This window comes from Pseudorca crassidens, chromosome 5, assembly GCF_039906515.1.
Source record: "Pseudorca crassidens isolate mPseCra1 chromosome 5, mPseCra1.hap1, whole genome shotgun sequence".
Taxonomy (NCBI): Eukaryota; Metazoa; Chordata; class Mammalia; order Artiodactyla; family Delphinidae; genus Pseudorca; species Pseudorca crassidens.
The window spans coordinates 102,214,688-102,238,035 of record NC_090300.1 but is presented as its reverse complement, the minus strand read 5'-3'; the positions used below and the strand labels follow the sequence as shown (position 1 = coordinate 102,238,035).

The 23,348-nt window shown below is 38.8% G+C and overlaps 2 protein-coding genes across 6 annotated transcripts in view; one reads left to right on the top strand and one right to left on the bottom strand.

The window, feature by feature from the left end:
* CMSS1 (cms1 ribosomal small subunit homolog) overlaps positions 1–23,348 on the top strand; it is a 382,923-nt gene that overhangs the window by 122,343 nt on the left and 237,232 nt on the right. The gene's annotated exons all lie outside the window — the stretch shown is intronic.
* Positions 1–23,348, bottom strand: part of FILIP1L (filamin A interacting protein 1 like) — a 224,398-nt gene that overhangs the window by 111,602 nt on the left and 89,448 nt on the right. For all 3 annotated transcript variants that reach the window (XM_067739115.1, XM_067739116.1, XM_067739118.1), the window contains 2 exons: positions 7,234–7,486; positions 6,317–6,490 (listed from right to left, as the gene is read on the bottom strand). In XM_067739115.1, coding sequence (XP_067595216.1) covers positions 6,317–6,490; positions 7,234–7,476 — 417 coding nt within the window. In that variant the 5' untranslated portion in view covers positions 7,477–7,486. Of the gene's footprint in view, positions 1–6,316; positions 6,491–7,233; positions 7,487–23,348 lie in introns of those variants that run through there.

Below are 23,348 nucleotides of genomic sequence, written 5' to 3'. Positions count from 1 at the left end.
GTCATCATTTTTTTTTTTTAACCAGAAAGAAACATTTATTCCTCTGTAAATATCTGAACAATTTCTCCATACCCCCTTTTTGCTACTTCCTTTTCTCTCCAGGGAAACCATATCAGAGAAATGATGGAAAGTAAAGGAATCCTTGTACAGTGTTTGATTCTGCCACTTCCATAGCTGCCCAGCCCTCCCTAAAGTACTCTGCTCACGTACATCTCTTGGATCCATGGTCTGTTTTTCAGTGCATTATTCATAAAGGTGTTTGTGTATTTTTTTCAAATTCTTGTTAATCAATTCTGTGTTGGTATAGACCTGGTGTAAACACCAAGTCCTTTCTGGTTTCTGTGGCCTACTTATATCTCTATTATAAAACAATTACCCCGTGTCTTGTTTACTTTTGTCTCCTCTGCTAGACTGTGAACTCCCTGAAAGCAGGGCCTACATTCTATTTTTCTTAAATTCTTAACATCTAATAGAGTGCTTTGCTTATAGTAGGTGCCCAGTATATGCTTACAGATTGAAAACAAAGTAAGCAAGCAAGGAATCAAGAAAGAAAAGAGGGAAGTAGACTGATTAAAACAAAAGCTTCAGGATCTTTGACCAGTGATAAATTAAAATCCATTTAAGAACATGGTTTTGAAAGCATGTGACTGTCTAGATTAGTTAAATACTAAACTATAACTGATAATATTGGTTGATTTTGCCCTTTGCCTTTATTGTAAAAGACTGAAAATTTGTGACCCTGAATTTGAAGCCAGTTTAAATCATACATCCTTAAAAAGCACATACTTAACTAGGAATCCAAAGCACAAAAATGGCCAAATGATTTCAGAAAAAGAAGGGAATAAAGGTGTCCCAGCATACAGAACCCAACTGACCTCTAAACGCTTAGGCTGGTTGTCTAGTTTTCTAATATGGGTTTATAATGGTGCCTTAACACACACAAAATACTTCATTATGTCATATAGGTGATGATTTTTAATTAATGTGACCAATCCTTTTGTGGAAGCTGAAATTGCTAAGTTGTATTGCTTGCTGGCAGAGTCACTTTTAACTAATGACCATCCTCTGAGAGGGAGGTTGTAGTGTTAATTGTCCTGGGTCTCAAGCAACAACAGTTCTCTGAAAACTTCCAGTTGCCCAAACACTAGACTGCATTATATGGGAAATTCAAATCAACTGCTTTTAGAATTTGAGAGTGAAATAGTAATAGAATCAGCCTTAATTTAGGGAGCTTGACGTTTGACTTAGAGAAACATTCAATTTATCACAAGATCGGCCCTAGAATTAATAAATAAATAATTATAATAGGTATTTAGTAAAGCATAAATGAATGACTAAGGGAGGCTTCATAAAGGAAACTTCCTCAGATAGCTTCTTGTAGTTGTATGGACATGAATATTAAACTTAGTTTAGCCCAAAAAGAGAAGGTTTAGTTAATCTACTATTGCTTTCCATTGTGTTTTTCCTCCTTATTTTGTTTGTTTGCTTGTTTGTTTGTTTGTAGGGAAAAGGAAGGAAGGTTGGAAAGAATCATTGCCCGTTGTTACATAATCTCCTAAGGGCTCTCCCTTCCTTCAGCCTCACCCCCATCCAGCCTGTCCTGATCAGTGACAGCACAATCTTCCACCAGTGGGATTACTCCACTCTCCTATTCAGAGCTGAAAGGTTTCTCACCATCTGGCCTCCTGACACTTCCACCCCATTCTCATTCCATACCTTCCCGTTTTTCTCACCCAGCCTTTAGCCACACCAGACTTCAGGTAGTTCTTAGAACACACCGTGGTGCTTCAAGACTGCTTTTTTCAGTGCCAGGACATATAAACCTTTTTCCCCTTCCACCCAAAACTTTTCCTGTTCTTCCTTTATGGCTTTCTCTGGTCACTCCTGAGTAGAATTATTTGTTTCTTCATATCAGTGAAATGTCTAATTCTCTGGGTTTTCCTTCTCTCACCTTCCATGACTCTTGAAGAATGGCCTATATTTACTGCATGCTGTTTGGTGCTAAGGACCTCATGTTTGTCAACAGCAGAAATTGGAAAGGTGTCAAATAGGGACCTTGCAGAGGGAAAGTTCCCAAAGAAAGTGTAAGTGATTCTAGATATGTTTTAGCTTATGCTTGAAGTTTTATTCTGTGCCTTCGTTTCTCCGTACCCAAAATGCCTCTTAGAAAATATGCCAGTTGTTCTTAATTCAGTCTCTTCTTCATTCCTACAGATCAAATGATGGACCTGAGCTTGTCTGAACTCATTTCATTTTCCACCAATTGTGTGTGTGTGCTTGGCCAAGCCACTTAACCGTTGTGTACTTCAGGTTTTTCGATTATAAATGTAGTGGTTGGCCTTGATTTCTAAGATCAATTGTATTGCCACAGTTTTCTCAAGGCCACAACTATTTATTAAGCGTCTATTATGCTATATGCATTTAGTACTATGATAGTTGCCATGGGAGAATTTTAAAGTCTCAATGCTTATACTCTTACTAGGCAGATAAGATATACACACTAAACAATTAGGAGCAGTATAAGGTGGTGTATCATTAAGCACTAAGGGACTATCAAAGAACCACTGCCCCTTTTTGATCTAGCCCCACTTGTGGATTGAATGAAGCCTGGGGAAGAAAACAGGAAGACTCAGTCACTTTAGGGAGTGTCAGGGGAAGAACGATTAAAAAGGTAACTCATTAATGTTTACTGTGCAATAACAAGCTTACCATTTTAGCCTCCCTGATGTCATATCCTACCCGCAACCGCTAATACAATCCAACTCCTTGCCTAGGATGAAGGAAGTCCAATGTGTTCCAATAGGTTGGATTCTCCCGTGGTCAAAAAGAGTGAAGGACAGAGAGATCGTCAGTCTTTTTGCTTTTGGTTGCTTAATATATGTTTAGGAAAGAATAATGACCTTTGTTTTAATAGCTCCTGAGTCACAGACCACCCTAATTTGGGGCTTTGTCTTCTTTCTGAGCTATGGCTTTGGTTCTCTTTGTTCTTTTTTGTTGGGTATTTGAAGATTGTCTTTTTCTTTGATTACCCTGAATATACTAGTAGAGATAAAGCTGGTTCAGACAGTAGAGAAATTATTTGGCTGTTTTAGTAGATCAAAGGTAACCAAATATGCTATTCATAAAATGCTCCATCTTCTTCCCTGTCTTTACTGAAACCTGGTTTTCCTGGATAATGCTAGCATTCTAAAATAGAGACTGCCCATTCTCACACTGCCTCAGTATCTCAGATACTGGAAATGGGGGCATGATTCTTGTCTCAGCATGACCCCTACCGGACTCTTCTGAAAGCCCTTCCTTGTTTTGCTGTCACCCTGAATGGTGATAGTCCTGTGTCATTCTTATTCGGTCATCTACTGAGCTTCAGATCACTCTCACAATATACCTCTCAACTGTCCATCTTGGTAGCATTCTGGGTGTGCCAGCTCACCCAGCCATGCTCAGAAGTGAAAAACCAGAGGCTATACTGCAAAATGAATATGTCTTTTGGTTCCTAGCACTGGAAGATTGTGGATTACAGAAGAGAAAGATTGAAAATATGTGGAGCCAGAAGCTAGTCTGAGGAAATTTCCCTTTTTAGTTCCTGGCTTCAGGATTTCTCTAGCTGCATGTAAAGCTCATCCATGCACTTAAGAGTATGCTAGATATTTTATCTAATGTTTTTATGTATTTTTTAGTGATATGATTTCATGATATGTCATCCACAATGTTTCTGGAAATGGAATTTCTTTATGTTCTACTTGAGTAACCCCTACTCATTCTCTGGAACTTGGCTTTCCTGATTCTTCTATCTCAATTCGATCCCCCATTATACTCCCTCATAGTGCTTTGTGGTTTTCACCACAAAAATTAACATAGTGTGTATTATATACTTATTGTGTGATCACTTGTTGTCTGTCACTCTTAAAAGAGACATTAAGCACCCTGAAGACAGGAAGCACAACTATTTTTATACAATGAAAATTATGAAATGAAATTTAAAAGCTGAACTATATAGTTGCTTAAAATAAGTATCAATACTTTAAGAATTGCCCTAAGGTAGTGCTAATAAGGTATGTAGATTCTTTTATTATAGTACCTTGATAAATCCAAACTGTTGTTATATTTTTCTTGATATCTTTTTTGGAAGAACTAAGAATATGTTAGGCCATTAACTCAAGTATCTTTTTTAAGGTAACTTTTAGTATAGAAGCCTAGGTTGGAAAGGAATAGGAGGTTAAAACTGTTCTGGACTCTGAGTTTTTCCCTCCCTCTCTCCCCATCCACATCCTTTGTTCTAGCTTACAGGCCTCCACCTTAAGTCAGTGTTCCTAACATATGACATAGCTGAGAACAGTTTGTTTTTCTAAGGTATTTTGCCTTATGACTAGATAAATCCCCTTTAGTTTACCCTAGACATGGTTGAGATTTTTCACATTTTTTTAAAAGAACACTATGAGGAAAATAAAAGGAGGAAGATGGAGGAAAACAAAATAATAAATTTTTAGCGTGCACATCCTTACCCTGATGTAATTAGGGTGCCCCCCAGTATGGTCTTAGTGGGAACACCCCACTTTATTTCTTTTCTTCAGCCCTATCTAGGGACTCCTAGTCAGAATTTCCCTTTATTGTTTATTTTCTGGATATCCCCCCTCACCCATTACTTCTAGATAGAGGAAAAGGGTAGGCAACTGGGTTGTTGGGTAGATAGAATTATAGGGGCTTCAAGGAACTGGGAGAGACTGGTAGCTGAGGAGAGAAATCTATCAGGCGGAAGTAGGCAAGAGAAGAAAACGGACAAATCATGGAGATGGGAATGTAAGAAGTGTGTGTGTGTGTGTGTGTGTCTGTGTGTGTGTGTGTGTGTGTCTGTGTAGGGGTATCTGTTGGTTGAGTAATCAAGGAAGGTTGGATTCATAAAGCAAGGCCAAATTATGGGTAACTTTCAGGGACACTTTGCAGAGTTAGGATTGCAAGCATTTGCAGAGAGGGTGTTTCCAGTTTTGCCTGTGTACAATAGAATTATTTACTTACAAAAGTAGCTAAAACTTTTCCTACTGATTTCAGGATAAGTTTGGAATTATTCTGTTTCATTTTACTCTGAAGTGTTGAGGGGTTGTGCCATTTGTGGAGTTTTGTGAGTATATGTTCAGTGATAATTAACTTGCATTTGCACTTATACTGGTTGGGGAATTTGTGCTTAATGCTGTTTCACAGTCACTGTGTTGGGAGCCAGAATACAGTTTTAACACTATTGACTTGAATGAGGCTTCGGCTCCTCTTGTTTAAAATTTGGATTAAAGCGCAATCAACAGACTTTGGGTGGTCTCATCCTCACCCTCACCCCTCAGAGAAGCAGATCCATATGACCAAACTCTTTCACAATTTGGCAAGATGGTAGGCTTCTGTCATGAGACACTCAAGACAAGAATATCAAGGACATTAGAGGTCAGTCCTGAGGTAGGTTGCCAGAGCGTATGTGGGGGAAATTTGCCCAAAATTTGCTTTCACTCTCTCTAGCCTTAACTTATGCTCCTAGTTGTTTACTTTTTATAAAAATGAAAAATTATGAAATTTTCCATTGAGGTCTCAGAAGAAAATAGAAGAATAAAGTAAGGATGCCAAGGAGTTTCAGAAATATCAGCAAGTAAAAGAGCAAGCAGTGCTGTATCTTTGTGCAGTGGTGGCCGTGTTGAGACTGTTCATCTTTGCTGTTGTCATTGTTGGGCATACTTGGTGGGAGAAAAGTCTTTACTGTCATTAAACTTTTGAAGGAAAAAAGTTATGTGTTCATCTAAAACGTATACTCTCTAAAACTCTGTTTCCTGGATAATTCTTCAGATCGTTTCCATTCATGCTCAGAATTTCTATGACATAATACTTCAGTGTTTTCAAAGAAATTAACTTCTATGGTTAAACTTTATCTGTTTTTTATTATTGCCTTCAGATCTCCAAAAGAAGTGCAGATTCCTCTGTGTGTGTGTGTGTGTGTGTGTCTGGGTCTGAGTGTGTATGTCTGTGTGTATCTGTGTGTGTCTGTGTGTCTATGTGTTTATACAAAAGGGAAAGAGGGGGAGAGAGCAAAAGAGAGGAATTCTCTTGCATTTGTTAGGTTTTAGTCTAATGTCAAGAAACAAACCCAGTGGGAACATCCCATCCATGATTTATTCTCCTTTTCTTTCCTGTAGAGCATGTAGTATTTATCTACCTGGGGAAGATTTTAAACATACAACTATAAATAATCGAAAAAGGAGTTACATGTCCTGCTCACCTGCCAGGCCTAGTGCTTTACTGGCTGGTGAGCTTACTCGGTACACACCCCTGATGTGATACATACCTCATTCATTGGTTTCTCATAGATGTCCTCCTGCCAAGGGGCAGATTTTGCTTGAAAAGCATCTCGCTGGAGAGCTTCTAGCACCTTTTTTGGAGTGACAAACCCATACTGAGCTTCCAGCAAAGCCAAGTCCATTTTATCAGCCTTTAAAATGCCTATGACTTCATCTCGAGCCTGCAGGAACAAAAAGCATTTCAGAAAGCCCACTTTATCTACCAGCAGTCTCTGCAAGTGATTTCTTGTGTAGTTGAGTATTTTTTCTCTTCTCCTTCAAATATAAACAAATCATATTTGGTTATAGCACCTTTTAGAAAAGGTAGCAAAACTATGTCCCTTTACTTCATCCTTCTTACAGTCTAGTTACACATTAATAATGTTTTTAAAAGTGATCACTATACAACATGGGGAGACTCTACATTTTTTATTGTGTTTGACAAGCAGATAACATGATATGCCTCAATGGACTGGCATTTTCATTTTCAGGGATAGGAAATAAGATTCTTCTATATATGTAGCAGCTGCTTTTAGTTTTTTTGTATAGGTTAATAATGCCAGGGCAAGTCTAGGAGCCAGTTCATGTGAGGTACAAAAGCACCTATTGTTGTTTAAACCAGTCCAGAAGTCATCTGCTATTATTGTTACCCATACGTGCCTGTGCACTGAAGCTTGTGAGCAGCATGGGCAGAGGATGTGACCTTTCACAATGTGCATGCCAATCGCATGTCATAACAACAGCCCTTTTAGATGTGATTAATTGCTCTTCGTGCTGCCAGAAGAGAATTCTGTGAATGTGTACTTTGATTTCATGTATATACAAGTATGAAGCACAAATACCTATTTCTGTGGCAGCCACCACACAAAATTCATAAGCAGCCTTCCCCTTGAAGCATGAGGGGGATAATTCTAACCCAGCTGACCTGCAGTTCTCCCTCCAGAATGCTGAGAAGAAATAATAAGTCGTCTCTTGAGAGGTCTTCTCCTTGGTGGCCATTACCACTGTGTGACTTAGGATACGGAAGCATTGCATCCGACTCACTGGTGGGGTCTTTGTCTTGCTGTCTCTGCTTCATGTTCTCAGGACCTTGGAAACTGTAGTCTTCACTATGTCTTGGAAATTGCTTTTGGGCTGAGCCCTCTGTGTCACTGCTTCTGGAACGCATTCTTTAAGGGCTGGAAAGAAGGAAGACAATTTGTAACTCTTAGTGGAAGTAGAGTTTTAATAAGAGCTCCTATTACTGCTTTGACAAGTCTGCACTCTTGTTATATTTACCACAGCCAAAGACTCAATCTTTCTGAAGTCTACAGCAGAGAAGGGCATTAGCAGATTCATAAATCACAGTCTTATTTATACTTCTGTTTTTAAAATCAACATTTTAAAAAATGTGTTCTGCTTTGATTAAGGCCACTTATGTCCATGGGTAAACAGACTGTGTATTTGAACTTCATCCACCAAGCATTCTACCTCAGGGACCTGGGTCATACCTCCAACCTAGGCCTAAGTGCTTACATAAGATGTACTTAACGTAATAGTAAAATGGTAAATTTGCTAATTGTTCTAACTTTCTTCACATTCACATTATAGTGTTTCCTTGTGGAAGTTTAAAAAGAGTTTTTAAATTTCTTAGCCTTCGGTGCTTTAAGAGACAAGCATCAGAATTACAAAATACTTTGGGTTATTTTGTTATGACAGTAAAGTCTAATATTAAAGGAATGAAGGCTTGGTCCCTGGCTGTATCCTTGACATTCTGCTAAAATTCCAGAGCTGACCTCAGATAAGTCAAGGATTTATATTTAGGACCCTTATCTACAAAATAAGAACACTAGTGCCTATAGTATTTAACCATTATGAAAACAGTATAAAATAAATTAATATTTCAGGGACATATTAGTTCCACATCTGATGATATAATTATCCAAATTAATTTACAATAGCAAGATAATTTTTTCCGCCTTTGAGGTTTGTAATGGAAAGAGAAAACATCAAGTGAACTTATAGTCTGCTTCAGTGATGTTCAAGCAGATTGTTAATTTTACTCATTACTAAAAATCATGAAACTTTCATCATTATTTTTTTAAATATTTATTTATTTTATTTATTTTCTATGTTTTTTGGCTGTGTCAGGTCTTAGTTATGGCATGTGGGGATCTTTTATTGCGGCGCAGGCTCTTGGTTGTGGTGCGGGCTCTTCGTTGTGGCACGGGCTTCTCTCTAGTTGTGGCACCCAGGCTCCAGGGCACGTGGGCTCTGTAGTGGCGGCACTCATGCTTAGTTGCCCCGTGGTATGTTGGATCTTAGTTCCCCGACCAGGGTTGGAACCCGTGTCCCCTGAATTGGAAGGTGGATTCTTTACCACTGGACCACCAGGGAAGTCCCTTTCATCATTATTGGTACCTTGCTTTTCATTTGTAATAATATTTCTTTAAAAATCTGGAGGGAATTCCCTGACGGTCCAGTGCTTGGGACTCTGCGCTTCGACTGCAGGGGGCACGCATTCGATCCCTGGTCTGGGAACTAGGATCCCACGTGCTGTGCACAGCGTGACCAAAAAAAAAAATCTGGAAAGGTCAAGCATACAGAAAAGTATGGAAATATAATTAATCACTACATGCTAGCACACAGATTTGTAAAATCCTAATTTACTATATACATTAGAAAACAGTTTTTTAAGTAAAATATTGATATTATAGATATAGTAGAAGTCCCTATGTACCTCTTCCTTAACCCACTCTATACCCGCCCTACCCCAGAAGTAACCATCTTGAATTTGGTGTTTATTATTCCCACGCATGTTTTATACTTTACTTTATACTTTTAATGCATGTGTATATATTGCTGAGCAATATATAGTATTGCTTTGCAGATTTTCAAACCTAATGTAAATACAGCATATTGAATGTATCATTCTGAAAATGTTTTTTCATCCTATATTTTGGAGATTCTTGCTTGCTCCATTTTACTTATTTTACATATTTAACTGCTATATAGTATTGCATTATATGAATAGGCCACCATTTACTTATCCATTTTACTGTTGATGGATGTTTAAATAGTTTACTTTTTTTAGTATTAGAAAAAATGCAGCTGTGAACATTCTTGTGCATTTTTTTTTTCCTGTGAACATCCATTTCTTCAGGTAGTATTCTTTACAGCATAGGAATGGGATTTTGGCTCTCCTAAATGGAGTACCAATTTATAGCAGAGTGTAAGAGTTCTCATTGCTCTGTATCTTCATCAATGCTTGCTATTAGGGAATTTATAATTTTTACCAATATGGTAAGTGAAATGGTATCTGACTTTTTAATTGGCATTCTATAACTAATGAGAGCAGGCATCCTTTTATGTGTTTAGAGCCCCTTTGAATTTCTTCATAAATTGCTTGTTCATAGTCTTTGCCCATTTTTCTTTTGTATTATTTGTCTTTTTCTTATGAATTTGTAGGAATTCGTTACATACTCTATAAATAACTGTTTTGTTGATTGTATGTTTTGATGCTATCTTTTCTGGTCTGTAGCTTACATTTTCACTTTGTGTCTTTTGTGGTATAGAAGTTTTACGTTTTAATTTAGTCAAGTTTATCAATTTTTAAATCAGTTCTTTTCTTTATAATTTGCATTGGAAAGCAAAATTTGAACAGTGGCAGTATAAAAGAATGGCTAAGACCATGGACTCTGGAACCACTCTGCCTGAGTTCAAATCTCTACTCCATTACTTATTGGCTATAAAACTCTGGACAAGTTACTTAATACCTCTGTGCCTTTCTCATCTGTAAAATGAGGATGATAGTAGTAGTATATTTATAACCTAAAGTTGGTGTGAGGATTAACTGAGTCAACACATGTCAAATGTTTGCAACATACCTCATACAAAATTGTCACTCAATAAACATTAGCTTTTATTATTAACTTTATTTTTATTCCCCCAATTTTATAGTGTTTCTCTATTACCTTTATAGTTAGAAAAAATTTTCAAGAATTGAAGCAAGTTTATTTGATTACCTCTTTCATCTAATGAGTTGTGAGCCGTGAATAAAGGGAGAAACAAAAGAAGATTGAAAGAATGGCTTTGTGTCTTTCTTGGGTACTCTGTTTAAGAAGTGACTCTTACCACTCCCAGCTTGCTGGCACCACTTGAGAAACCTGAGTGTAGAACAGTTTAGGAAGCTTGAGGACTTCACAGCCAACCAGCTAAGCCTCCATTCATCTCTCCACCCATCCTTCAACAAGCATTTATTGAAGGCCCACTGTGTTTCGTGCACTAAATTGGTTATTTATGGTGTGGCTTCCTTACTTCCCTTAATACAAGCGATATATTTTCAAATGTAAGGTTTATGGAAACAGTTCGTAAATCTGGGATCATGAAAAGTGCACTGAACTAGACAGAAGTCATGTGAAAAGAATTCTGTCACAAATCAGCTATCGGATTAGTTAAGACACTGACTCTCTCTGAGGGCAGTGCCCTGAATTGTGAAGTGAGGGGGGGTGAGGAGGTGATCTCTGTGGCCCCCTTTCTCCTAGGATGTATAATGATTCTTGCCACTGTGCCTTTCTTTTAGCATAGATTATCAATAGTATATTTAAAAGACATGGGTTTGTGGGTCTGCATCTTATAGGAAATCCACAGAAATCTAAATGCTACATATGGACTACATATGGACCTGTGACTTTTGATTTTCACCAGAGGAGAGATCACAGTTAAAAGACAATGCTTAAGGAAATAATCCCAGCAATAATTTTCAACTGAGAATTTTCAGTAGCCTCATCATAACAATCAGGATGTAAAAGCAGAACTTGAAGGTGTTTATTGCCTTACGTGTTTATTATTTACATATTTTATTTGTCAGTAACAAACCAACTATCAAGTGATACTAGTGGGACACCCTGCCTTGAAGTTATAATGTGCATCTGGAGAAATTTAAAACATTCATTTTCAGAATTTTAACAAGTCACATAATGTGTTTTCTCTACAACTCATGTTCTTTCTTACTTCCCTCCATCACACATTTATTTACTCTATTAGACGCTGGAGATAGACAGTGATGGTGGTGATGATGGTGGTAATGATGATGACAGCTAATACTTACTGAGCAGTTACTACATGCCAGGCATTCTTCTAAGCATTTTACATTTATTAACTCATTCAATTCTTATAACAACCCTGTGAGGTAGGGAATATTATTATCTCCATCTACAGCAAAGAAATGGAAGCACAGATGAAGGTTACACAGCTAATAAGAGGCAGAACTGGGATGTGAATCCAGGCAACCTGGCTCCAGAACCTGTGCTCTTAAAAATCATGTGTCATGCTACTGTACTGCCAAAGACAGATGGCTATAGACACCCTGTCTGAAATGGATACAGACACCGTGTGTGAAAAATGCCTATAGCCTTGCTGAAGAGATTACTTATCAATAATTACAATACAGATAAACAGTGGTCTGTGGCAGTAGTTGTCACTGACTCTCCCCTACGTAGCCAAGGAAGGATTTATTTATTTGAGAAAAGCAAAGACATAGAAGGAGTACATTTTTATGTAGGGATAGAAGGTTGAGGATATATAAGATTTATGACTGTGGAAAACCCCATTATGTGTGTATTTATGTGTTTATAAATAATATTCCTATACTAGCATATTAATATATGCTATGTACCTTATGAAAACATATTCAAAAAGGAAAAATATTAATAAAAAAATAAGATATCTAATTATTTTTCTCCCACCCCATTGGATTGTCTTAAACACCTCAGAAAGATCATTGCTCTGGCCTATAGGAGTAATGGAAGGTTGTTAATGTAGACCAGATATGTTTAAAACAAATAAATATTACATACCACTTTATTTACAGATATGTTCTCACATGAAGGGCAGGGCCATCCATGTCTTCCACCAAATATTAATAGTCTCCATTCATATGTCTCATAGGGTTTCTGACCTGATGCTTCATACCTAATGGCTGTTCAACAGAGTGAATGGTTTGCTCTTTCTATTTTGTGGCCTATCCCACAACTTAGATAACATTGCTAAATAACAATGGCTCAAAATTGTATGGGCCACTCTGCATTTTCAGTCATCTTGCAGCTCAGCTGGGTGTGAATGGTCTAAGATGGGCTCACTCCCATATCTGACTGTCAGCTAGTTGGGCTAGATCTCAGCTGGATCATCTCATCTCTGCTCCACATGGGCTTTCAACCTCTGGTAGGCTAGACCAGGCTTCCCCTTATGGTGGTCTCAGGTCAGCATCTCAAGAGTGTGAGACTCCAAGGCCTTATTTTTATTGGTGAAAGAATGGCATGCTAGCCCAAATTCAGGAAGGAGCTGCAGAGTCACATTGCAGAGGATGGGGAAGACTTAGTTAACTGCAGCCATCTTTGAAAAACTCTAGGTCTGTCACACTTACAGATTCAGACTTCTGTGAAAATCAAATAAAAATCTAGTTTAAAAGAGGGGTAAAATATATTTGGTTCTTTACTTCTTTTAGTTTCCTGGAAGCATAAGTTTATTTCTATGATTTCTGTGATGCATTCCTGTGCTTTCCTCTTACCCACATATTCATATGTGGAACAATAGCCTACTGATAAGAATCAACTTGTATTCTGCTACTAATCAATAAAGATTCCTCTACCACCGTTAATCTTATCCAAGGTATGCCTTCCAGAATTCCAAGATAATGTAAGTTTCTATTTAGCAGGGTAGCTTGCTAAGCATTGCTCATAAGTAGTGCTCTTTGAGTTTAAGGCAACCCTGAACTGCTACAGAAAACTGAATGGTTCTCTGTATATGTTCTATCTTCCCTCACCTCATTCTTTTTTTTTTTAATTGAGTTAAAGTTGATGTACAGTATTATATGTTACAGGTGTACAATATAGTGATTCATAATTTTTAAAGGTTATAGTCCATTTATAGTTATTATAAAATATTTGCTATATTCCCTCTCACCTCATTCTTAAAGTGAGTTGAGTGAAATCTGCCAGGAGAGCACAGATCATTTGCCAATGATGATATTTATAAGCGATAAAAAAGGAATGACCTGAAACATTTTTATACCATGTTCTTTTAAAATTGATTAGAGTTTTTCTGAAACCACCAGTCTTCTTTGAGGGCTAGGGAAAATAGCATCAACATTCTTGCTGGCTCTCACACTGAGTTTGTGAACAGACCCATCGTGTGCAGACTTCTGGTCTACTGAGGAGTGTGTCTCGTCATGTTTACAATGGTGGAGTTTCCTTGCCCTTCTGCCAACAACCACAAAATGATCAGTAATGAGAAGTAATTAAGTATCGAGTGGAAGAAAACACAGACATGAATTTCATGATACTCTCATGCTTTGTATTATCAGTGACTTCATTGTTTCTCTTGGCAAATTTTTAATGCATCTGTGCTTGGCCTTGCATACTGAGGAAAAGAAAAATTTTGTAATGGCAACAGTGGTTTGGGATTTTCAGGTTACAAAGAAAAAAAAAACAGAATGGAAAGTTGCTTTTGCTTATACCAAATAATGATGCCTTACTCTTTTCATAAAGTGTTGGTAGTGACATAATGCCTGATGGTTTTGCAAGGAGAAAACCTGCTTAGTTGTCAAATTTAACACAGCCTAATGTGTTGATTATCTGTGACTCTCAGAGCCATAGAATGGCAGCCTTGAGGACTGTAAGAGAGCGATAGACTGGGAATCAGGAAACATGGCTTCTGATCTCAACTCTGCTTTTAATTAGCAAAGCTCTGGTTGTCACTTGTAAAATGAGGATATTAGTCTAGGTTGGCCCCGTGAGGTCATTCAGGATGAAACAAGGACGAGGGGTTCTTTGCCTTGACCTCTACCTTGTTCCTTACTCCCCAGTGGGTCCCCCTGACTGCAGGATTTACGCCTGAGACTAGATGATCTCTGAGGTCCCGGGACTTCCCGCTTTAGAATTCTCTGCTTCTCTGTTGTCTTGTATCTATGGATACAGATACAGTGTAGTTGGCCCTGAGAAGCGGATTCTACTTTATTTTCCTGTGTGGTGACCTCGGTCAGTTTTTCTTTGGCTTAAGCTGGTTAAAATCGTGATGTATCTTGGTAAGGATGTGTTCATGAAGAAGAAGGACTAGTAGAGAATTTGCAATTATTTACTTAATCTAGTTACAGAAAATGACCAAATGTCAACTGAGGCCTATTCTACCTACTACCTTCCCCCAATATACATGCCCCTAGCCAACTCTTTACTATAAAAATTGAATTTTCTTAATCATTCTTTATTAATCTTTAGATAGCAAAAACTGTTTATTCTATATAATTGAGCACTAAACATAATTTAGTCTCTGTGTACCTGTTTATTTTCATGTTTGAATGGTGGAAAGAGGATATTTTGTTTGTATAAAAGAACTTCAAAAAGGTTCAGTGAAAGAAATTGGTTTTGGTCTTGATCATTTACTATGATGTTGAGGTAACCAATCATCTACTCCAATTTAAAGAAGAAAGTAATAATAATGGTAGCTTACATTAAATTCAGTACTTACCAAATACAAGTCTGTTCTAAATGCTTTCTTTTGATTAACTCATTTAGTCTTCTTAAAAACTGTTGTTTATCTCCATTTTGCAAAAGAGGAAACTGAGGCTTGTAGCTGTTAAGTAACTTGCCAAAGGTCATACTGCTAGAAAGTGGCAGAGCCAGGTCCTAACTTGGACAGTCTGGTTCCAGAGTCCAGCAAATCACTATGCTGTATCTACCTAGGGTTTTATAAGAAGGCATACATAGTAAAGGAAAAAATCCTGGTTCAACATTAAGTTATTCAACAAATATTTATGAAGTACCTACTATGTCAGTTATCATATTAGCCAATTTGTGCAAGCTTATTTTTGTATCTGGACTAATGTCCCTTTTGTTGATATGGGTACAGGGTAGTAATTCTGGCTACCCAGAATTACACAAAAATCTGAATAATATGAAGTCACAACTCCCTGGCCCTTTCAGCAATTGGTCCATTCAGTAAAAATGTTTTGTTTTCATGCATTATTTATGTGCAGAAACTTAACTGAATGCATTGTTATTCTTAAACTTTAAAGGCCACAAAGTGGCTTTTCTCAACCACTTTGCTGGCATCTTGGGGGAAGGCAGGAGGTATAGCATAACAGAAAGACTATGAGATTGTGGGATCAGATGGATCTGGACTTTAATTGCTGCTCCCATATGTTAGCTCTGTGGCCTTGGACAACCTACTCTACCTCTGTGAGCCTTCAAATGTAAAATGGAGATAATGGTACCTGGTAATGGGTTTATTGTTCATGCTCTGTGAGCTTAGGGCCCCTGTTGTTCATGTCTGTCTCCTCAGTGTTCAACAGAGTTGTAACTCATCAGGGATTCATTTGAAAGACTGAATCATGCAGTCCTCAACAGAGCTGACTGGCTGTAAGTAGGAACTGCCTCATGGTAAAAATGATTCATCTGTGAACCACTGGCTAGAAATTCAGAAAAATGGTACTGAGAATCTCATAGAAGTAGCTGGAGTGTACAGAAGTAGCTAATGTGTATGGACCTCTTACTACATGCCCGGCACTGTTTTAAGTGCTTTGTGTATATTATTTAATCTTAAAGACTTTTAGCCTGTAGTAAAGATTGTAGGAAAGGGCTTGGTAAAGGTAGTCTAAGCGTGGAGACTCTCATGGGAGACATCAAAGACAGGGAAATTAATATCAAAATCAGGGTAGTGCTGGTACCTACACAAAGTTCAGTGTGTGTGTGTGTGTGTGTGTGCGCTCACGCGCACACATGTGCGTGGAGAAGGGACACTGGATCCCCAAGACTAACTAGAAAATTCTTGTTAATGTCACCGAATTTTGAAAACTTTTATCATATATACCCTGACTTTTCGCTCTCTCTCACCCCCACCTCCCTGAGTACACTCTCACATGCATAAAATGAGGTGAACATCCGCTGCATTCCTCCTTTTTATTTGACAGCACCTTGAACAGTCATTAGTTCTGTTTTAGTGTATGTGACATTTTATAAAGTGGTCTTATTTTAACTTGTTTGGTAGGAAATTTGAGGGATGAATCGTTTTGATGGCAAGATGGCTGCATAATGCAGGGTGAGTCTGTGCTAACTGTAGGATGCTCTTCACCAAGGGACAAACTTGGAAGGGATTCAGTGCCTTAAGTTTGAACGTGCTTAACATCCCACACTTGCTGAATTTAGAGAGCAGGCTGCCGGCTAGCTTTACATTTCCACTTGGATTTCCCCCTCTCTCTGCATGGAACCATAAAGCTATAACTTAGTTCCCTGGAAGGGGAATGGAAAGAGATGTAGTAAGATTATATGGGGTGCTCAGCAGAGCTGGTTGAGCCCTTAATATTAACAGTCTCATGGTAAATGTGATTCGTCTATGAAAATACTGGCTATAAATAGATGTTAATAGTGCTCAGTTGCAAATCAGCCATGCTGTGCTTGCATGGCCACATTAGGGAAAAAAATCCTGTTGAGTATTTTATTTGGTTTCTCTTAAAATGAAAAAATAAAAAGTTCGTTTCCTTTTATTGCCCTAGTCACCCACATTTGAAGACACTAAATTCAGCCAGCTGCAGTAAAGCTATCTGATGGCTAAAAAAAGACACATTGAAAACCAGATAACCTAATTTAGCAATGGCACTCTTTATCTTTTTCTTCCATTTTCAGTAAAAAATCATTGTAACATACCCTTACTGGTGTTTTTACTTGTAGGGAGGGCACGGATAGGGCTTCAGAGAGGGGAACAGAACTTGGGGATCTGTGATTCAGGTCCATATTCTTAAGAATTCTGAGTCCTAATAGAAAGTCAAGGTTTCTTTCAAATCAAGTATGAGGTTCAGAAGGCAGTGTAGTCATCTCATCTATCCCCATAGTATCAGGCACTAAGCATTTTCTATGCCCATCTACTCCGTTGTTATACAGCTCTCAGTGTCTGAAAGTGCTTCCTTATGAGCTGAAATCCAGCTCCCAGGATCTTTATTCATTTATCCTTCTTCTGCCTCCAGAGCTAAGTCAGCCAAGACTACTTCTCTTGTCACACTGTGGTCCTTCAATGGGAAGGGCTCTATTCTTTTTTCCAGATGTAATACTCAGTTTCTTTAACCACCACTCTTCATACTATGTGGTCTAGTCTCCCTCACCCAACACACCATCTCATGCACACATTTTGATTATACCCCTTTAGACCTACTCTTCATTAGGCCGGGTGTTTCTTAAAGAAATGCATGGAGTTGGGCGTGATTTCCCAGATATTAAACACAACTAAAGCAGTGAAATGGTAAGAGTATATACTTAAGGAAGAGCTCAGTAAGTCTTCTGATATTGGATCTCAGTTGGAATGTTAAGTATAGATCAAGACATTTGATAGTAGGCATTTAATGAAGACTTATTTCCAGTTTCACTTATCAGGTAAGTGCTTGTAATACCTTTCATGTGTACATTGATTGTTGTATCAGTAAATAGGTAATTATTCACTCTGTTTTTCAAGAGGAGGAATTCGAGCTTCAGAAAGCTTAAATAACTTTGACTAATAAACCTTGGACCAGAAATGAAAACTTAGGCCTTCTGACACCCCTTTCTCTCCAGGCTCATGCTAGATTAATCAACACTTGCACTTTTTTTAAGCTTGAATGTGTTCTTTGGTTGTTTGTCCATGAAGTGCTATAGTCAGAGAAGCTGCTAGGCTGTAGATACAGAATAAACAGCCTGCCAATGGGGTCTAATAGTACAGACTTACATCATGGCTTTTCTTAGCTGTGTGTTCTGAAGAAAGGACAAAAAGAAATATAAAAATCTCAGAGTATAAATAGTTGATTTATCTGAGTTTTCCATTACAAATCAGTGGCTCTTTAAAGATTCTTTTCTCATTTAAGGTTGACACAGGGCTGGGAATGTTTTCCAGATCTTTGTGGAATAAAACCAAAGAAGAAAATTATTTTCATATAGTCCAAGTTAGCTTTAAATGCATTTTAAAATGCCACAGTCCCAGCACTAGAACAGAGCTCTTGAAAATCATATGATTCTTTTAACAGTTTTCAAACTACATCACTTTTCATATTTCTTCCAACTCTGCTCTCTGTTTTTTCTTACAAGCATGGTGATATTGAGCCAGTCACTTAACCTTTCTATTCTCTTTGAATTTTTGTCTCTTTGGCTCTTGGAACCAGTTTCCTCCAATCCCCTTATTCTGCCACCGAGGCCTGTTGAAGTTAACTGATGTGCCCGTGGTCATGCCCAGAGGCAGCACCAGAACCCACATCTCTTGCCTACAGCTCTGTTGCTGTTTCCATAGCAACACTACATGTTCATAGGCCAACCCCTACTTCTTCCAGCCCTAGAAAGATGTGAATCTTAAAAGATAAAAATGCATCTTTAGAGTGGTTAAGAAGCCGCCTGCCAATGCAGGGGACATGGGTTCGAGCCCTGGTCCGCGAAGATCCCACATGCCACAGAGCAACTAAACCCGTGCTCCACAAGAGAAGCCACCGCAATGAGAAGCCCACACACCACAATGAAGAGTAGCCCCTGCTCGCTGCAACTAGAGAAAGCCCGCATGCAGCAGCGAAGACCCAACACAGCCAAAAATAAACTAATTAATTAATTAATTTTTTGAAAAATGCAACTTTCGAGAACCTGAAGTCTCCCACAAATTTTTGTTGGCTTTCTCAACCTCTTCTTAACCCATTAATTGACTAATAAGTCACTCTGAGTGCCTTCAGGCCTCCTCTTGGCTAGACCAACCTAGCATAATAAAGAGCTCAGAGGTGAACAGGAGATTCAGATATCAAGAGTTACCATCTATAAATTCCAAATGACAGCTTTCCTTTCTCTTCTTTTATCTAAGGACCTGTGACTGGAATAGACAGATTGTGTGTTACAGAAAAAATGTTGCAACTGGTAAAGTCCCAGGGCAGTACTTGACCTTGCAGCCATTTTGCTTCTCCTTTCCCACATCTTCCCGTATTCAATCTATCTTCCTGTACTGGGGAACAATTCCTTCCTGGCCTCCCAGGTATTTGAGTCTAGTCTGATACATTTATACTTACTAAGGGAAAAGAAGGAAACTAACTTTTGTAAAGCTCCAGTTATCTGCCTGATAATATGATTTATGCTTTCTGTTCTTTATATCTTTTTTTTACAAGTTCGGACACATAGAGTTGGTATTATTCTCCTTATTTTACAGATGAAAAAAACAGACATTGAGGAATTCACAGTTTAGTGTTGTAGAAATATAGGTTCAAGACTAAATACAAAATACCAATAAATACTATAAATAATGTCCAATGTACAAAGTGTTTTGGGAGCATTTGAGAGGAAATGTCTAACTGTGCCAAAGGGACTTAGTGAAAGCACCTCAGAGGTAAGTTGGGCCATGGAGGATAAGAGTATACGGCTCATACGTACAGGTTGAAGGTGCATGAAAAACAGCATGTGGCAAATGTCGAGTTATTCCTTACGGCTGAAGTAAAGGAGAAGACCACCAGCGAAATTTGAACATGTATGCTATGTATTAGATGATAATAAAAAGTTATTGGTAATTTTGTTAATGTATCAATGACATCGAATTTACATGAGAGAATGTCCTTTCCTTTTTATTTTTCTAGATACATAATGAAGTATCTTAGTGTGAAATGACATGATGTCCTGGGCTTTACTTTTAAATATTTCAGAAAAAATGAAGGCAGAGGGTAGAGGAGAAATAAGTATGGCAAATTATTAAGGGTTGTTGAAAGGTGGGTGAGTACATGGTCTTTGTTATATTCTTTTTACTTTCTGTGTATTTGGAAATATTCATGATAAAAGATTTAAATAGAAAGCACCAGAGACATAGTGTTGGATACATAAACATTTTAAGAAGGTGTTCTCTTTAAAGGGGGGACAAAAGGTGCAAAAGGAGTGAGGTAGAGAAAAGAGACAGAAGACACTAATCTTTGGGTGTCCGGCAGAGACAGAAAAGCAGAAAACTGAGCTGTGTCTCAAGAGCCAAGAGAGAGGGGCTTCCCTGGTGGTGCAGCGGTTAAGAATCCTCCTGCCAGTGCAGGGGACATGGGTTTGAGCCCTGGTCCAGGAAGATCCCACATGCCACAGATCAACTAAGCCTGTGCACCAAAACTACTGAGCCTGCACTCTAGAGCCCACAAGCCACAACTACTGAGCCCGTGTGCCTAGAGTCTGTGCTCTGCAACAAAAGAAGCCACCACAATGAGAAGCCCGTGCACCACAACGAAGAGTAGCCCCCGCTCTCTGCAACTAGAGAAAGCCCACGTGCAGCAACAAAGACCCAACACAGCCAAAAATAAATACATTAAATAAATAAATTTATTTAAAAAAAAAAAAGAGCCAAGAGAGAAAATGATTTCAAGGGGCAGAGAGCTGCTGTAACTTCATTTTAACAACATTGCCACTGCTCAGAACAGTTTTGGCACTCTACTTTTGGAATTTTCGTTTTTTGGAATATCCCTCAGCCATGGCAAAATGTGGTTCATTGAAGGTGAATTTGACTTCTGACAACAGGGAAAAGTTCCTTGGAACTAAAGCTAGTGAATCAAGTCAGGATTTGGGTCAGCTAATACTGTTTTTGGTCAGAGAACCAATTGTGACCTTAAAATAATGAGATTGGTTTTTGTATGTGAACTTTGCATAGATTTTGAAGACATTTCCAAAATGTGTCAGGGAAAACTTTTGACAAAATGACACAAATGGATTTCTAACTTAGAGCTTTTGTTTTGTTTTTAATATTCCATCTACTTCAGTTTTATGTCAAATCTTTGGTGTCCTGAAGCTTCTGGTTGTTTTCTAGAATCCCAATGTAAGCAAAAAAGTAGGAGACAGCATGCTATATGGCAGGGGAGAGAGTGCAGCCTCTGGAGCTGGCCAGCCAAGTTACAGTCCTATCTCCATCCCTACACGCTGTCCAATTTGGGGCAAGTTACTTCACTTCTTTGGGACTCTGTCTTTGCAGGGTTGTTGGGAGGATTTGAGATCATATGTGTAAAATGCTGTGCCCAGTGCCTGACATATGATAGGAACACATAACTTATCTTGGTGGAGACATAATGATACAATTTTATCTCTTTGTTCATCAAACATACCTTCCCTCTTGGGACATCAAGTGAGATAGGAAAATAAATAATGGATTTTTGCCTGTTAGCATCATGAGGAGAATATATTACTCAGCCTTACATCACTGAAGGCAAGGGGAGTTCTTTTAGTCAGTACTAAACTTGTATTTTCAGAGTGTGTGTTATTTTGTCCCTTGCCAAGATGGAGATTGGCAAGCTGAAGAAATTGGAATTTGGCCAGGAACCGGTGCCTGTTATTTAGCAGAGAGGTGATAGGGAACTATGATCCTGCCAGTTTGGAGGGACTTAACATGAAGTGACTGGCTTCTCGGTCTAAACGGGCCATAACTGTTCTGAACTAGAGGACGAAGGCTGCTGATTCGAAGGGCTAGGCTCACCCAAGCTCTTACTGGTGTGCCTCTTTCACCAACCAGGACTTTAAAAATCTTCTCTAATACCACAGCAACATGAAATTTACTGTCTTCCTGGCCAGGTACTCTACTGGAGCATTTTAAATATACTGTTCCCTTTGATACTGAAAACAATATATCAGGCAAATACTACTACTGACCTATGCTTTATTGGAAAGTTAAATTGAAAGATGTAAAGTCAGTCTGCCCAAGCCACAGAACACTATGGCAGAGCAGGAACTCCAGCTGCCTTTAGAACCCACCCAGTCTTCGCAAGCTTATGTTCTACTGCCTGAGTTCTTTCTCATTCGGAATAATGATTTGTTTAAAGGTAGGAGAGAACGCTCTGCAGCAATCATGGTATAGCTTTGACTACACTGGCAAAATCAAAGAAGGCCAGAGCCCTTTCACCAAAGACCTGCATCATGAAGTAGTGAGAGAAGAGAACATAGAGAACACCAGGGAGTAAGAAAAAATACCTAGGCTTGGTCAAATCTCAGATTAGGGCACAGCGTGAGTCAAGTTCATGCTCCTTCACTTTTCTCCATTATTCAGTTCATTCTGGGTGGTAGCAAGGGAGTTATACAGCAGGAGGTCCGCTTAAGTCAGAAAACATCAAGGAGCATCCAAAAGCATCTAGAAAACCACATGCAGCAGGGTGAACACTTGGCCTAGATAGTATGGCCCGGGCTAGATCCTATGAATTTGGGTCAAACCAATGATCAGGGTTCTTCTAACTGGTATCAGGGCTCTCCTTGTGTCCTCTAAGAAGGGTCCACCAAGCCCTTTCCCAAGCCCCTAGCCCCATTAATCTTTACGAAGGTGTGCATTTCCAGTGCTCTTTAATTAGGGCAGATCCCTTCCCAGTCCTATTGAATAGATCTGGACACTCCAGAGTACGCGGGACTGGGATAGATTGAGCTTGGGGGTTCTACCCACTGTGTGTGGTTCCATATATACCGTTTGTTCGAAAGTACCTATGGCAGCCAAGAGTACGTGTTGACCAAGGAAGGTGGCTTCTGCTAGGAGGTATAAGTAAATAAATGGATGTCAGAGCTTACAATTAAGGGGGGTTGGGGGAGAGACAAAGAATCATTACACCCCCTTGAGCGTGTTGCTTTGGATATTTTGGTAATGATTATAAAGCATTTACACACAGACTAAACTAAGCTCTTTGTGTTCTTTGCAAGATGGAAAGCTTGCCAAGTCAATTTCAGCATGCAAAGCCCAGACAATTATTCTTTTGGCATTTAGGGGCCGCCCCTGTTTTTGCTGGGGGTTTGGAGGCGGGTAGCCTGTTGACACAGGAAGGCTTTATAAGGAAAAAGAAGACAACTTTACCCTCTACTTTTTAGAAAAGAAACCCCCTGTCAGGGTTCTCAGTCCCTACCTCCTTTGCTAAACCTCTGTCACAGAGCCAACAGAAGAACCCCTTGGGCTCAGAAGTGCCATACACACTTGGGGGCCCACAGCCAGTGACTCATTCACGGCTGTTTTCATTTCCTGCACTTAGCACCACACTGTGAAATTCTGTATTTCTTTTGTGAATGTGTGCATGAAGATGGTTAATAGCTGTATTTC